Below are 15,052 nucleotides of genomic sequence, written 5' to 3'. Positions count from 1 at the left end.
AGACTGATGCACACAATTACACACTTGAGCTTAGAATGAAAGGTGTACTCAGCAAGTGAGATAAAATATATCTTCATTTGTGTCTTGGCTTTGTCATTCTAAAGAGCAGTTGGGATGCTCTAAGAAAGTAACTTTCAGGAAAGGTAATATTTAAACCTTTTTTAATTTATAACTCTGAAACATCAAGAGATTTGGTGACTCAGATACATCAAAGCAAGCTAGCACATGAAAACTGATCTATGAAACTCAACTTATTTTAAAAAACATTTTAATTTTTTTGTTTGATTCCTTGGATCAGCTGCTTTGTATACTGATAGCCACAATTTCCATCTACTCAGCTGCTTGGGTATCACTTGGTGAGCATGGAAAGAAGCAGCTTTCCTAGCCTTGCCTTTGAGCACTTGACAGCAATAGAAGTCAAACAACTCTAATCCACAAACTATATAGACAGCACAGGAAAATATAGATATGGCACTTATCTCCCTTAAGATGACATATAATTCCTTCCTTGAAGCAGCAGTCTTGAAGCAACATATTGACAATTATGGGAACAGTGACCATAACACTGCTAATTTTTGTTTTGACTCCAAGCTGTTACCTTATGCAGATACTGTATTACTGATGCCAATACTTTAACATAGTAACTACATGTAAGCAGCAAAAATTACTTTTTTATACTTTTGTTTCGCACTTTAAGACATGCAAAGGAAAACTGTAATAATAAAAAAGAAATTTCTTGATAATTTGCAATTTCCACAACTACAAAGCTTGAGAATAATGCAAGAAAACCATACAGCCGTTTTCTTGTTGAGGAAAAAAAAAGCAACACCACAAAAAAGAGGTTTATTTCCTATGCATTTAATATGCATGCAAGGTTACTTTTCTTTTGGAATTCTAGGTAAAAAGCTGAAAACAGGCTCATTTCCACTCTTTCTATAGTCTTCAAAGAAACTGGCTCTTCCATGACCTGATATGCTGGTGGATTAATTTTCTTCACACCGTCTAGTATGTGGCTGTGTTTTGGATTTGTGCTGAACACAGGGTTGATAATATAGAGATGTTTTTGCTATTGCTGAGCAGGACTTGCACAGAGCCAAGGCCTTTGCTTTTTGTACTGCCACACCGGTGAGGAGGCTGGGGGTGTGTGGGAGGCTGGGAGGAGACCCAGTCGGGACAGGCAACCAAATCTGACCTAAGGGATATCCCTGACCGTATGGCATCATCCTCAGTATATAAAATGGGGGGGAGTTTGGAGTGATGGCATTTGTCTTCCTAAGAAACTGCTATGTGTGATGGGGCTCTGCTCTCCTGGAGATGGCTGAACACCTGCCTGCCCATGGGAAGCACTGAATTAATTCCTCATGATGCTTTGCTTGTGTGTGCAGCTTCTGCTTTCCCTATTAAATCCTATTTATCTCAATCCACAAGTTTTCTACCTTTTAGCCTCAGGATTCTCCCCTTGATCCCACTGCTGAGTGGGTGTGGCTTGGTTGCTGGCAAAGGTTAAACCATGACACCTGACCATTCCACCTGACCAGACAGGAGGCTACAGGTTTAGATACCACAGCTCCAATTCTGAACACTTCTAGACCAAGAGAGTCACTGTCAAGTATGACAAAAGGCACATTGATAACATACCTGCTGAAAGGGATAAGTCTTTGAGATATTCAGCAGCAACCCAGAGAATGCTTACCTAAGCCTCTGGGTTCAGCTGGTAATGTATGAAGGACAGCTGGCAATGAGAATTTCATTGAATCTTAAACTTACTTTATAGGTACTTGACAGTATCCTACTTATTTATCTTACTGTCCATAACCCTGACGTTCCTTGCTCCTGTTCACTGTTATAACAAGTTATAGTTGTAGCAAGATTGACCTCAGACATTGACCTTTCAGAACAGAAGACTTTTTTTTCGCCTGCATGTCTGCACAGCAACATGGCTCTAGTAAGAGTAACTAAGAGAAAAGCAAGACTCGCACAAGAAAAAAACAAACAATGAAATTACTGAGAACCTGAGCTCAATTCTATATAACTAACTTTTTTCATGTTCCACTGATCACATCTGGCTTTGAGTGATTAGGCCAACCACTGCAAGTAGGCTTTAGAAGGAAAGAGTCGGGTACTCTCCTGTCTGATGTTTACTGCAGATAACAGCTCCTGTTCTGGCAGCAGTCTCTTGTTCCAGAGATGCTCTGCAGTCGCACAGTTAGCTAATTATCATGCTTCAACAGCATCAGTGTAGTTTCCCCTTGACACAGACCAATCTCTTGAAGTCCCATCTCTGAAAAGTTTTAATGCTAAGGAAACTCATTTTCAATCTCTAAGAGTATAGGACTGCATTCATCACCAAGCACAAGACTAGATGTTCAGAAGAATAAAGTAATCCTAAAGGGTTTTCCTCTGCCTCTCTCACGGGCAAAATATACCATAATCTCACCCATTCGTTTGCATTCAAAAGTAAAACTGACATGAAACAAGATATAAATGTAAGCAAATGACAGCATTTCTATAGCATTCTTAATATGTTTCTTAATTCACTACATTTTATTTTCTCGTGGCATTTCCCATAATGAAGATTACCTGGGGGTGTCAGCATAAAAACATCAATGTGGACAGCTGCAGCTTAACAGCCACAATAACTGTAGCTATGAAATTTTTAAGAGATGTAGTGTTTTGGTAGCAATTACAGTTATTGATATTTCTAAAATTCATTTAGGCTTTTATTGTAACTTCAGTAACCAAAAGAAATGTAGTCTATGATATGACTTTGCTAAGGATAAATTGTCACAATCTTAACGTTATTAAAAACCGTTTTTGAATGAATTTAAACTGTGAGTCATATTAAAACTTTCAATCAAAATAAATTACTCTTGATGAAAACACTGAATTAAAAATGATTTAATATTGGTCTAATTCAAATGTGAAGAATACAGTTTTATTCAGTAAAACAGTAAATATTTTACCGATAAGAACAATTAATTTTTGTTAATGCATCCAATAGAAAACATATTTCTTTTTGACCCTTTGGACATTGTTCAGATTAGCCTCTTGCTGAAATTTCCATTCAAGACCAATAAACTATGTTTTAATTTTGAAAGGTAACATCCTGGGATTGCAAACCTATTGCCTTTTATCAGCTGCTGATGTGCCTTGATAACCCGGGATGTCAAAGTGAAGTTGGGCCCTTTCTTTGTGAGGTTTTCTACAACCTCAGTACCTCCGTGACCAGAAGATACCCCTTCCTCCACAGCAACCCAGGCTCTCACTCCAGAAGAGATGGTGTTTATGTCTCTACTTCTTGACTCCTTCTCTGATGCAGCTTTATTTAAATACATAAGATTTCGTATTTCCATAGAAATGTAAAATTGGAGCCTCTGAAGCATTAATCAAGTTTTTATGCTAGGCTTTATCTCTACATCAATCACCCTTCACTGACAGACCTAATATATATTCTTCCTTCTGCTCTAGAACATGTTTTCAAGTTCCATGGTTTTCTAGAGGACTATGTAACTACTTGAAGGGTATTCATGAAAGGTAATTAATTAAAAGTAAACATGCTATCAACAAGCTGAAGTCTATTATATGAAGCTCAACCCTTATACTAGAAAAGAAACACGTGAGTGGTTAGAGAACAATTAAAGCAACCATTTTAGTCATCTTGATCTTTTAACTCCCAGTGTGTGCAGAAGAGTCTTGTAACTTTGCTGGTACGTCTGGTTAGCATTTTAAGAGCTTAACAAATTACATGTCATTTCATTGCCCCTTCAAAATGTTTTCCATTGAGTCGTGAAGAATGGAAACATTGCTCAGTATTATTGTTAGGAGCTCAACCACTATGCTGTCAGTAGAGAAAACATCTCAACCACACCCTGTAGCTACCCAGAGATCACCAACACATAGGTTATAAAAATTTCTTGAGTCACAGCTTAGCCGAAGGTGTTTCAGCTGCCATTTTTGAAAAGAACTTGTTCTTAGCTTAGAACAAGTGTTTTCCCACCTGGCACACTAGATTCTCCTTACAAACCTTACTCAGTTTACAGCCTTAGGTCATTGTAGCAACAGAAAACATCACTATTAACACCAATGTCACCATGTCTTTAGATGAGGAAGTTTTTACCCTCACTCTCATCAGGAACAGAGAGGAAAATCACTGTCAAACAGAGCAGCTCTAAATTTTTAGACTTGACTAACAGCAGTATAAATGTCAGTCTTAACTACTTATGACTTCTAATATAAGTTATGCAAGAAATATCTTGTGCTATTGATTAAATAATATATTGTCATTTCCAGTATAAACGTTTTTATAAGTTTAAATTCAAAAGATTCTTTTAATACTGATTTTCAAATAAACTTGTTAGCCATAATAAATGCCTCAGATTTCAATAAACTAACAGATTCTACAGAAATAGTATGCAACTAATTTATTCAAATTATTTCTTCTTGACTAGCAGTTAATTATATAAAGCTGAAAACTAAGCATTTTACCTCATACCGAACTTAAGATTTCTCTTTCAGTGGAAAAGTGCCACCCCTCTGAAGAGGCAGGGCCCTCTCAGTCTGCAAAGCAATTTGCCTATCAAGCAGAAGATGTAATTATTTTGTTTTGGAAAGGTGGGTATATGATCTGCAGATAAAGGCAGTACTTAATTACAAAGATGCCAAGTAACACCTTTTTTAATATATACTTAATTTTTGATATATTCACAGTTCTCCAAACATACCAATACTCAAATAGCTTATTACCGAAGGACCTGTAACAATCAGCAAAATCTAACAACAAAGTTCTTATATTAATAAGAATTTAATAAGTAATTAATAGGTATGTCTGATTCCTTCTGTAAGGCTATGATCCTTCCAACTGCCTGATTTCCCTTACCCTGCTAGAAGTGCATTGAAGTATTACAGACATTGCCCTTTACATGTTCAACATAGTTTATTTATTAATATTACTTATAAAAATGTCCAGGACTCACCTTAGTCTCTGTTTATAATAGTCCACATCTCCATCATCTCTCCACCTTCTTACTTTGTGCTTCCCCGGTGTATGCTCTTCTTCCTCAGAGCTTGGAACAAAGTCAGCATCATGTTCAGCTTCTTTTAAAACCTTCTTCAAACGTTTTCTTTTTCTTGATAAACTCTTAAGTTCATAATCAGAATCATTCTCAGCAAGAGAAGATGCCTGCTCTTCCTCCTCTTCTGCTGCTTCTGGATCGAAGAGCTCCTCATCAGGTACATATTCAGACTCCCCACTATCATCTTCCTGGTCATGCCTGAACTTCTTGGCCTCAGGATACTTCTTTTCCTTCGGAATCCTGGCCTTTGAGTGAATCTGAAGGGCACGCTTCTGAAGTTCTCTCATGTGTTTTTTTAAGCGCTTATCTGTTTTTGACAGGGCTTTACCACTTTTTTCCTTTGTAGTAGTTGTGGGAGCTACACATGGAACACTTTTGGCTTGTGCTTTCTTCTTCGCTCCTTTGTGACGGGATAACTTCTTTCTTTCAAATGACAGCTTAGCTTGGTCAGCTAAATACTTCTCAAAATCAGATGTTTCATTCAGTCGTAATTGTCGTGTCTTCCTCTCTGGCTTCTGAGGTATTTTAGTTCCAAATGGAGTCATCTGACCAGTACGAATAAGCTCTTCCCACTCTGTTTCCTGAGCAGGCATAAGCATACTACCAAGACATGATGGACCAGGTTCTACAACAAAAATCAGAACATACAGCATGCCTTTAACATCTGCTGTATAACTAAAACACAGGAACAAGGGTAGTTTTGTTGTTTTTGTTTTTTTTACCTCAAGCTTCATATATGTTCAGCTCAGTTTTTATATACAACTTAAATTCCAAATTATCATCACACATAATACTTGAAGTTCAAAAATGGCAAAACCCAACAGAACAGATGGCTAAAAAAGTCAAGACTTTTACTTCAACCTACTTCTCAAACTTCACATAGAAAATATTACACATACTACCAAAATGCAAATACTTCTGAAGCAATACACAGCAGCAAGAACTGCCATAAAATTACAGTTTCCAGTAGCACATGAACTCTAATGTGCCACCTATGCTGTCAATTCCACCCATGTCACCTTGTTCAGTGCAAGAAACCACTGTGTTCCCCATAGGCAGCAACGCTGCCCATTTCCATTTTATTACTGATTTTTCAGTCCTACTCATAAGCTTGAAATCTGACATTTCGATTACCACACCAGAACACACAAAAATCTTACAAAACAAACTGTCTTAACACATGCTTCGGAAAAATCACAAAACCCAACCAAATAAAACAAACCAAAATCTGTCTTCCTATCCTACAGTACTAATATTAGCATGATGAGTTTAAAAGTCAGATTGGTTGCACAGCATTTTGTCATAAAAGAGCACTTCAGTTACACTGCACATACGGTTACTATACATAAACTATAATTGCTGTCTGAAACCAAAGAGGAAGAAAAGCTCTGGAATTCAGGAAGCTGAAGGGGAATCCTGGCCTGATATCTATTATTGGGGTCCAAAACTTCAAAATAACTGCGTCAGAATTGCCAGCCCAGCATGCTCCTGCTTATGGTTGCATTTAAAGTACTGTATCTATCGTATGTTTAATGAGCAATGGTGATGCATGAAACTCCTCCACTCCTCCACCTCCACCCCCTTCTACTACAACTGCTCTATTCCATTTCTTCTGTTGGGCTCTGCTGTCTTCCTAGTTACATTTCAACACATTGGGTGCCTGAATTTTGCTGCATGAACTCACTCAAAGAAAAAGGATTAAAGATGCTTTTCCACTGAGAAAAATTTACTGAGGTTTTGACAACTCTAAGTTTTGTTGAATCAGGAGAGAAGCATGAGCTCTGTGAGATCTGGAATCCACTCCAGCCACATTTGCATGGGACGAATAGCACAAAGTTTTCACCTCTGCAAACAACAGCATAACCCAAAGGTGATCAGCTGATGTCAGTGGGATCCAAACTTGCCCTGCAGAATATTGCAGATTAGTGACCATGGCCAAGACACGGCTAAACTGGAGTTACAAAATCCATGTTCCATTTGCAGACAGCAGTGAGAAAGAACACGTACAAAACCACAGAGAACATATACCCTGCTCTGGAAGAAATCTTATTTTTAATTTAAAAAAATCACACTGCAGCCTGCAAAAGAGAAGCGTGTCCCCTTCCATTTCTAGTGATACTTCCCAACAGTAAGAAAAAACAATTTTGTTAATGCTGATTGATAGCATCCAGCATCTAAAATGTAATTCAATCATGATGTTAGTCATCTTTATCAAATTAGCTGTGAAAAAAATGTTAGGATTTCCAATTTATTAAGCCCAATACTCTAATGTGCCTCAGTCATCCCTACTCAGCTGAAGGCAGATTAACATCCATTTTTTAAAACTTCCCACATGAATATGTCAAAATCTGCATGTCTGCAGGTGCAGAGAATTAAGTGTTCTTAACTCTCTCTTTGAAAGCCAGCCACTGAAATTTATCTCATTACTGGCACAAGTCTTACAAACTAGCTTCAAACAAAAAAAAAGGCAGCCTTCTCCCATACATACCTTCATCTTCCTCAAATTCAAGCTCATTTGCTTCATCAACAAACTCTGTTAAACCGAGAATTCCTTGGAGACGCTTTTGTTTTGCTTTTATCTTCTTCAGCTGTTGTTCCTTCAATGAGAATTAGATATGTAATGTAATTTTTAATCTGGTTCATAAACTTGCTATCCTTTTAAGCAATACTTAAATTACTACATTTGTGGTATTTTCAACCGGAATCTCACATTCAAATGTTTACAGTACTGCACTTGAAACAAAAAAAAGCGCAAAAAAGTGTCCTTTTGATGAAGAACTGTTCACTAGCCTGATCATGTCTTCATGTAGCACTTTTTAAATCACAAAGGGTAAGTGTATTCATGTATGGTATACAATGTATTACCTCCTGTGTATGCACTATTATCCTTGCTACCAGAGTACTTTGCATCATAAAACATGTCCTGTATGTCTGCTCTAAGGAAACAGCTGTCTTCTACCAGTTGTTAATTTCCCATTTGTCTCAATAACAGAAGTCTTCCTTAGCAATTTTTAAAAAAACTACAAAAGGAAGACTACTAAAAGCACTTCTCCATGCAAAAAGTAGCTCAAGACCAGCTCTAAATACAGTGCCTGCCTCCAAGCAGCCTCCAAAAACACTCTTCAGGTTATTAGGAGCACTTTCATGGATTATAGTTTTCAGACGGAAATTTTTTCTTACACTTCAAAGATGGTTAACAATGAACTTGAAATGAGGTCTGAATTTCCCCTGAAACTAGCATTTGTGTAAATCACTTCAAGCAATATGAAAACAAGCAAAACACAGTGTCCAATTACAAGTCTGGTTTAATGCATTTCTTCCTACTACTTCTATCTACTTGTTCCTAGTGCTGTGCCACTGTTCAGTACAGCCCCCATCACTGTCTTAATTGGCTGAATTATGAGCACAGTGTTATGCAAGTTGCTGAAATTATAAAGGTTAAAAAACAAACAAACAAACAAACAAACAAATGAGTCGGTGGCAAATAGCCTGAGACTGTCCTGTCTGAGGGCAAAGGACAGTAAGTTTCACAATCAGGTTTATCATTAGAGAAAGCTGAAGGTGAATTTTCAGCAGAGAGTGAGCTGATCAAGGTGCTACATTCCTGATTAGCAGAAGTTTCCCTTTTCTCAAATCTCCTTGCTGCTCACAGCTGTAGAAGTCCATTGCTTACATTGTCCCGATGCCTGCTACAATGCTCTACAGCTCCTTTCACTTACTACTTTGGCAGAAAAAAGCTGGAGCAGTTTCTGACAAATGGATGAGTTAAAGAGGCTCACAGAAAAGATTGATGTGTACTGATACAAGATACAGAAGATGAAAGAAGGTTAAGGAAAAGCACATAGGAAATGAAGACCATGAGAGCTGATATTTTGGTAAACTACTGAATCACACCCTAACAATGCTCTGCTAATTCTCCAAACACTGCTGGGAGATCTTTTTTTAAATTAATGCAAATCCATCTTCTGAGCAGGTCCTGGAACTTTGGTTTTAGAGCTTGTTTCAAAATTTAGAATAACAAAAAAAAATCAGCTTTTAGAATAAAAAACCTGATACATCTTTAATTTAGTTATTTGTATTTTTGGTACAAAATGAAACCCTTTCAGAAGGAAGGAACAGCAACTGTAGATTAACTCTGAACTATATAATTAAGAATTATATCACAAAATCCAAACTTTAAGACAAAGTACAAAGTAAGTATTGTCAGCAGGAAATTAATGTAATCCAATTACCTTGTTATATTTTTGCCGTTTTACAGAATCTAGTTTTCTGCTAATATTTTTGTTGTCGGTAGCTTGAGGTGAAATTTCCTCAATTATTTTATTTATTTGTCTCAGAGATGTTGTACATGATCTGAAAAAACAATAAGATTGCAATGTACTAGTAAACTCTAGAAAGAAAATTAGCACAATCGTGATTCAGACAATTTAGAAATTCCAAGAGATTTAAGGTAAGGTGTGAAAAGGTCTACAGGTAAGTTTCTGAATAAGCATATTATATTTAAACAACACTGGAAATACTAAACACTTTAAAAACTTGTACACCATAAAATAATTCTAAACTAAATTTTGCTTATAGTAAAATTTGAAAGGAAAGGAAACTGAACAACCACTGAAATGTTTGGCACTCAAAAGTTACAAGTCTGATGATGATGATAATCAAATGAGAGCAGTTGTTTTTATTATTCAAGATAAACAAAATACAAAACAAAAACCTAAATGGCAAACCACGTTTTCATTTTCTAAAATGATTTTAATTGTTTGATGCCATTATATAAAGGAAGCTTATATTTTTTACCTCTACAGTGTTTCTTTTACACCAAAAGTAGATTACAGCATAGAAATGCAATTTCAGGATGACAGACTAGCTCAAAGAATTAGCAGCACATCAACATTAAACTTCCCTTATGCACCACCATTTTTCATGTTTCCATACACAATATGAAATGCAAGTTGAACCACATGCTATAACCTAATATCATGTTTCAGATGCTGAATTCATTTGCAAGGAAGAAGGCACTCCATCAGAAGCAACAAATCTAGGCTTATTGATTCAAACAGCAGAATATTTCATAAGGATACACAAATTAGCATCTCAAATCATTATTAAAAAGTCAAAGAAAACTCTTCACAACACCTGCAGAGCAGCCATTATTTCCCTCATATGCAAAGTGAAGCACAACTCCTCAGTTGTCAGAGAGAAAATCGTTGGGCCACATTTATCTCCATCTCTAATGTGGATTCAACCAACGGCTATCCTTCCTATGAGACATATTTTACCAGCTCTCCAGCTATCACTGCCACTTTCAACACTTTTGAACCACCTCATCCACTTTTTCACTCCCTAGTTTTGCTGCTTTGAAGTACAGCGTCCTCTTGCACATCTCCTAACTTCCGGCCATAGAGTCTCTTGACACATACCACTAACTGTCCTCTTCCAAAAAGCTTTAATTAACAGGACTCTGGACTCAGGGATTTAAACAGGATTTAACTTCATCTGTCTGTATATTATAGAATCATGCAGCTTCTACCACGAACTCTGTGCAAACTAATCAAAAACCACCTCTTATTTTTCCTCTAGTCATGGATTCACTATGATACAGGATTTTAACCAACTCTACCATGCTCTACTCATATGTCTTTGGTTTTGTTAGTCCCTCTGCTCAAAAAGTCAGCCATACTTGTTAATTTTCTCAAATTTCAGCTTTCAGACTCTCACGTTACATCTTATGCAGACAAGGTTCTACAAGTCTGCATAAACCTTTTTTATTCCCTTACACATTTTACGACTTCCAGTGAAAGATGAAAATAGTGGGATAAGAAAAATCAAGGATGCTTCTTAAAGAAAAATGGGAAAATATAAACTAATTGACAGTGCTGTGCACAACTCTTTAAGTAACCACATAATCTAACTGTATGCTGCTCCAGTCTTCCTCTTAACACCATCTTTCTCATTATTTTCTTCTGCTCTATAACATCTGAAATTAGATTTCAGTTATTAAATTTCACACTCCACACCCAAACTGGACAATTAATGAAGTGCATAAAATTAGGCATGAGAGAGCTATGTGACTTCACACAGTAATTGAGGCCTATAGCACTCCTGAGCACTAAAATCCACCATTAATACAGACAGTGAAAGATACACAGGTAGAACTATTTACCTGCAATAGTTCATGTACTAACTACAATGAAACTATAAAGGGAGATCAAAACTCAAAGGACTAGTGGTTCTTATTCCTCACAATCTTCTACAATCAATACACCATGATACTTAAGCATTTGATTCTTTCAACGTTAGGTACTTCTTACAAGCTTAAAAGTACTTGTGATAAGGTTGTTTTGGTTCTAGGACATTCATGAGATGGAGTTATCCAAATTACAGAAAGTACATAACCAGAAGTGAGGAAGTCTGAGTAAGAGTATAATGCAGTTCTCCCCTGCCCAGAAAACAGACATGAATCTTGGTAAGGCAGGAGACAAAACAGAAAAAGGAGATGCACTGTACTCTGCTGCTTTGATGCATGACTAGATTAGTCAAATAAGACCAATGAAGCATTGTCTGATGTGAAAAATATTTTCTCCTTTTTTAAAAGGTGAGTGACTTCAAAGAGTATAAGTGATCTAGAGTTTTCAAAACATCTTTTCCTCTTCCAGATTATAAAAACATGAGATACTGGGTCTCATTAGATGGTCAGTAACAGAAAGGAACAATAAGAGAGAATACCATTTACCTTAAGTCCTCCAGTACTGACTCATATTCTTTCGATGCATTAGCTATTTTTGCTGCTTTATTAGCTTCATTAATTGCATTATCTACTTGCTGAAGAACTCCTTGCTCCAATACATCCTGGTCATAGACATCGACTCCTAAATCTTTGAGCTCAGCAGCATGTGCACTACAGGAGACAGACTGAATCTGCTGCCTGTTGATCTGTAAAAGGGGATGTCCTCTTCTGGGCACCTCCAAAGGAAATGCTGTAGAAGTGGAAGGCTGGCTGTCAGAGTTGGGAACTCTGACACTATTACCCGTGTCATTGTCACAAATGCCATTTTCTTGTTCAGTTCCCAAATCCTCATCCTTAAGCAGGCAATTATTGCTTGAAGTAGTGGCAGGGTCTTGTTCTTGGATACTGTCTGGCAGGGGGCTGTTGTCTGTTGGCATCCTCTGCTCAAAGGCAACAAAGAAGAAACACATGGTCACAAGAACATTCACACATACAAAGCTCCTCATCAAGACTGTGCCCAAATAAAATACACAAACCAATAAGCACACTGATGAGAAACTGGTGCTTCTAAACACCTGGTACTTTACTCCTCCATAAGTCCTCCCCAAAAAGGCATCTCCCCACCAACTTCCACCATCAAAAGAAAAGAGCAGCCTAAACCTCTTAGAGACAACTGTGCCTAACTCTCCTGGAAGATGTTGATATATGTATATATACAAATATGTAAGTATACATGCAAATATTTGCATATATGTATGTATATATACAAATAGGACAACCTCTAAAAATTACTCTGCTTGCCAGACAGTGAACTCAGTCTTGTGTGTAAATAGTCATGCTCCAGAAGACTATGACATAACAAAAACATGCACAACTTAGCATAACCAAAACCCCAAAATACAAGTTTCTGAAACAGGTTAAGACTTGCCAGTGAAAGCACTGAGGAGAATAGCTGTCCATAAGCTTTAGTTTGACTATTCAGCTTTAAAGTGAAATATAAAGTGCCTTTCTTAGGAAGTTAACGCTGGACAGACATACTCATGCAAGCCTGAAGCTGATATGGTTCGGCACCTTCAGAACAGAACTGTCACCTGAAAGGATGTATTTGTTGTCAATTTCTACAGCTACCTGAAAGGAGATTGTAGCCAAGTGGGGGTCAGTCTCTTCTCCCAGGCAATCAGCAGTAGGACAAGAGGACACGGGCTTAAGCTCTGTCAGGGGAGTTTTAGGTCGGATATTAGAAAGAAGTTCTTTACAGAGAGAGTGAATGGCCTGCCCAGAGAGGTGGTGGATTCACCGTCCCTGGAGGTTTTTAAGATGAGGCTGGATGTGGCACTGCGTGCCATGAGATCTAGTAATCACAGTGCGGGTTGGATCAAGGGTTGGACTTGATGATCCCGGAGGTCTCTTCCAACCCAGTTAATTCTATGATTCTATGATTCATGGACAAACAACCCCTATTAACTCGCAGGAAGGCACCGATAACCTTGCTGGCCTCCGCCAGCATCCTCTCCCGGCAGGGGCACCCCGCAGCCCTCAGTGCCCCACACCACGGTTCTCTCCCCTCCGCTCCGAAGGTAAGACCGCACGCACCGGCCCAGCTCTCTCCGAGAGACCCCCCCCAACACCCCGGACCGCGTCACCGCCCACACCGCGGGTGCTCCGGCGCTGCTTCACCCACCTCTCCCTGCGGGCGAGCCCCCGGATCGGGACAGGAAGGGGGACCCAGATTGCGAGCGGCGGGGCCGGGCCCGGCCGGGCCCGCAGCGGCTCCGCACCAGGGACGGCTCCACGGCCGGGCGAGCGTCACTTCCTCAGCGGCAGGGGCGGGACGGGGCGGTGTCGCGGCGGGCAGGGCGGGCAGGTCCCGGGGCCCGCTGCGGACCTACGAGCGCAGCAGCGGCAGCTTTTGCTGCCGCTGCTGCGCTCGTAGGTCCGCAGCGGGCCCCGGGACCTGCGACAGCGGCCCCTGCTCTTGCCCCGTGTTCTTTCCCCCATCCTATCTGCCCGCCTCGGCGTCACGAACCTCCCGCGTCCGGCTCCTCCTCCGGGCGGCGGAACTGGATTTACTGGCTGGCGGTCAGAGGACATAAATACGTAGCGGCACACAATACACGCCGAAAACGGTTTTGGTTTGTTTTTTTGTTTGTTTGTTTTTTTGTTTTTGGTTTTGTTTGTTTTGTTTTTTGTTTTTTGTTTTGGTTTTTTTTGCGAGTTAAACGCCGGGGCGCTTGGACTCGGCTTCTTCACCCTTTTTGACTTCAGAAAGCAATTTCCGACCGAGTTTGACCGCTGGGTTGGGTTTTTCTTCGGTCGCCCCGCGGTTGCCCCGCGCCTCGCGGTTCTTCGCGCCGCCTTTCTGGCAGTGACTGTCTAGAAATAAGATGCGTATTCAATAAAACGTATTACTGGTTGTAAATTGCTCAGGCGATCAGACAAGGCGTTTATAAGTGATAGAGGCATGATGCCTTCTTCCCACGTGTAATTTCAACAAAATGCTGCAGACCCAGAGAGTAAGAAAGCTTGTCCACTAATAACACTTTTGCAGTGGGCCTTTGATCCAAAGAAATCCCAGATCCTACTGATCAGTGCACGTAGAAGATTGTGATTGTTGCTGTGCACAGTAGTTTAATGGTGGAATAGCAGAGATGTCTGTGTATGACTGGATGTAATGTGCTAATCACGAAAGTTTAAGGACATAGAATAGAATATTATTAGAATATATAGGGAAAGATACCTTCTATTAGATTTTGGGCTTTGTCTTCTTTTCACCCTATTTGTACATGCTGATGAGATCCAGCTCTTTCCAGCCTTTCCTCGTTGGGGAGATGGTCATGGTGCAGTCCTTACTCATCTCAGTGGCCCTTTGCTGCACACTCTCTGGAAGACCCATGTCTCTTACACTGGGAAAGTCTCTCTAGACACTGGTTGTCTGACATTTCTTTGACTGTGGTGCTACAGCACATTGAGGGATCAAGTATCCAGCGATTCAAGCATTTCAATCATCATTGAAATTACTTTTTTTTTTTTGTTAAATTTGTGGCATACCTAACAGACCCACAGAGTCCTTACACACTTGCTCCAAGAGCAAGAGTTTTGTTACTTTTTCTCATAAGTGACCACCACTGACAGTTTTCAGAAAATGCTGTGTCCTACCAAGTTCTCCATGTTGCCAGCTCTCTGTGTCAGATTATACCATTTCCTTTAATATCGAATGGTGTATTAATGGATAATTCTCAAAATCAGTGGTGGC

The 15,052-nt window shown here is 39.2% G+C and overlaps 1 protein-coding gene across 3 annotated transcripts in view; it reads right to left on the bottom strand.

The window, feature by feature from the left end:
- ERCC6 (ERCC excision repair 6, chromatin remodeling factor) overlaps positions 1-13,609 on the bottom strand; it is a 46,446-nt gene extending 32,837 nt beyond the window's left edge. Inside the window, exons 1-5 of one of the 3 annotated variants that reach the window (XM_050339205.1) lie at positions 13,481-13,609; positions 11,806-12,239; positions 9,305-9,425; positions 7,561-7,669; positions 4,974-5,697 (exon numbers count right to left, since the gene is read on the bottom strand). In XM_050339205.1, the coding sequence (XP_050195162.1) occupies positions 4,974-5,697; positions 7,561-7,669; positions 9,305-9,425; positions 11,806-12,236 (1,385 nt within the window). In that variant the 5' untranslated portion in view covers positions 12,237-12,239; positions 13,481-13,609. Of the gene's footprint in view, positions 1-4,973; positions 5,698-7,560; positions 7,670-9,304; positions 9,426-11,805; positions 12,306-12,927; positions 12,979-13,480 lie in introns of those variants that run through there. The other 2 variants (XM_050339210.1, XM_050339197.1) reach the window with 2 other exon arrangements.
- Between the last annotated feature and the right edge of the window lie 1,443 nt (positions 13,610-15,052).

The sequence above is a fragment of the Myiozetetes cayanensis genome, unplaced genomic scaffold (assembly GCF_022539395.1).
Source record: "Myiozetetes cayanensis isolate MyiCay16 unplaced genomic scaffold, myiCay2020 scf10, whole genome shotgun sequence".
Taxonomy (NCBI): Eukaryota; Metazoa; Chordata; class Aves; order Passeriformes; family Tyrannidae; genus Myiozetetes; species Myiozetetes cayanensis.
Note: the sequence above shows the minus strand (reverse complement) of the source record. Positions and strands in the feature narration are given on the sequence as shown.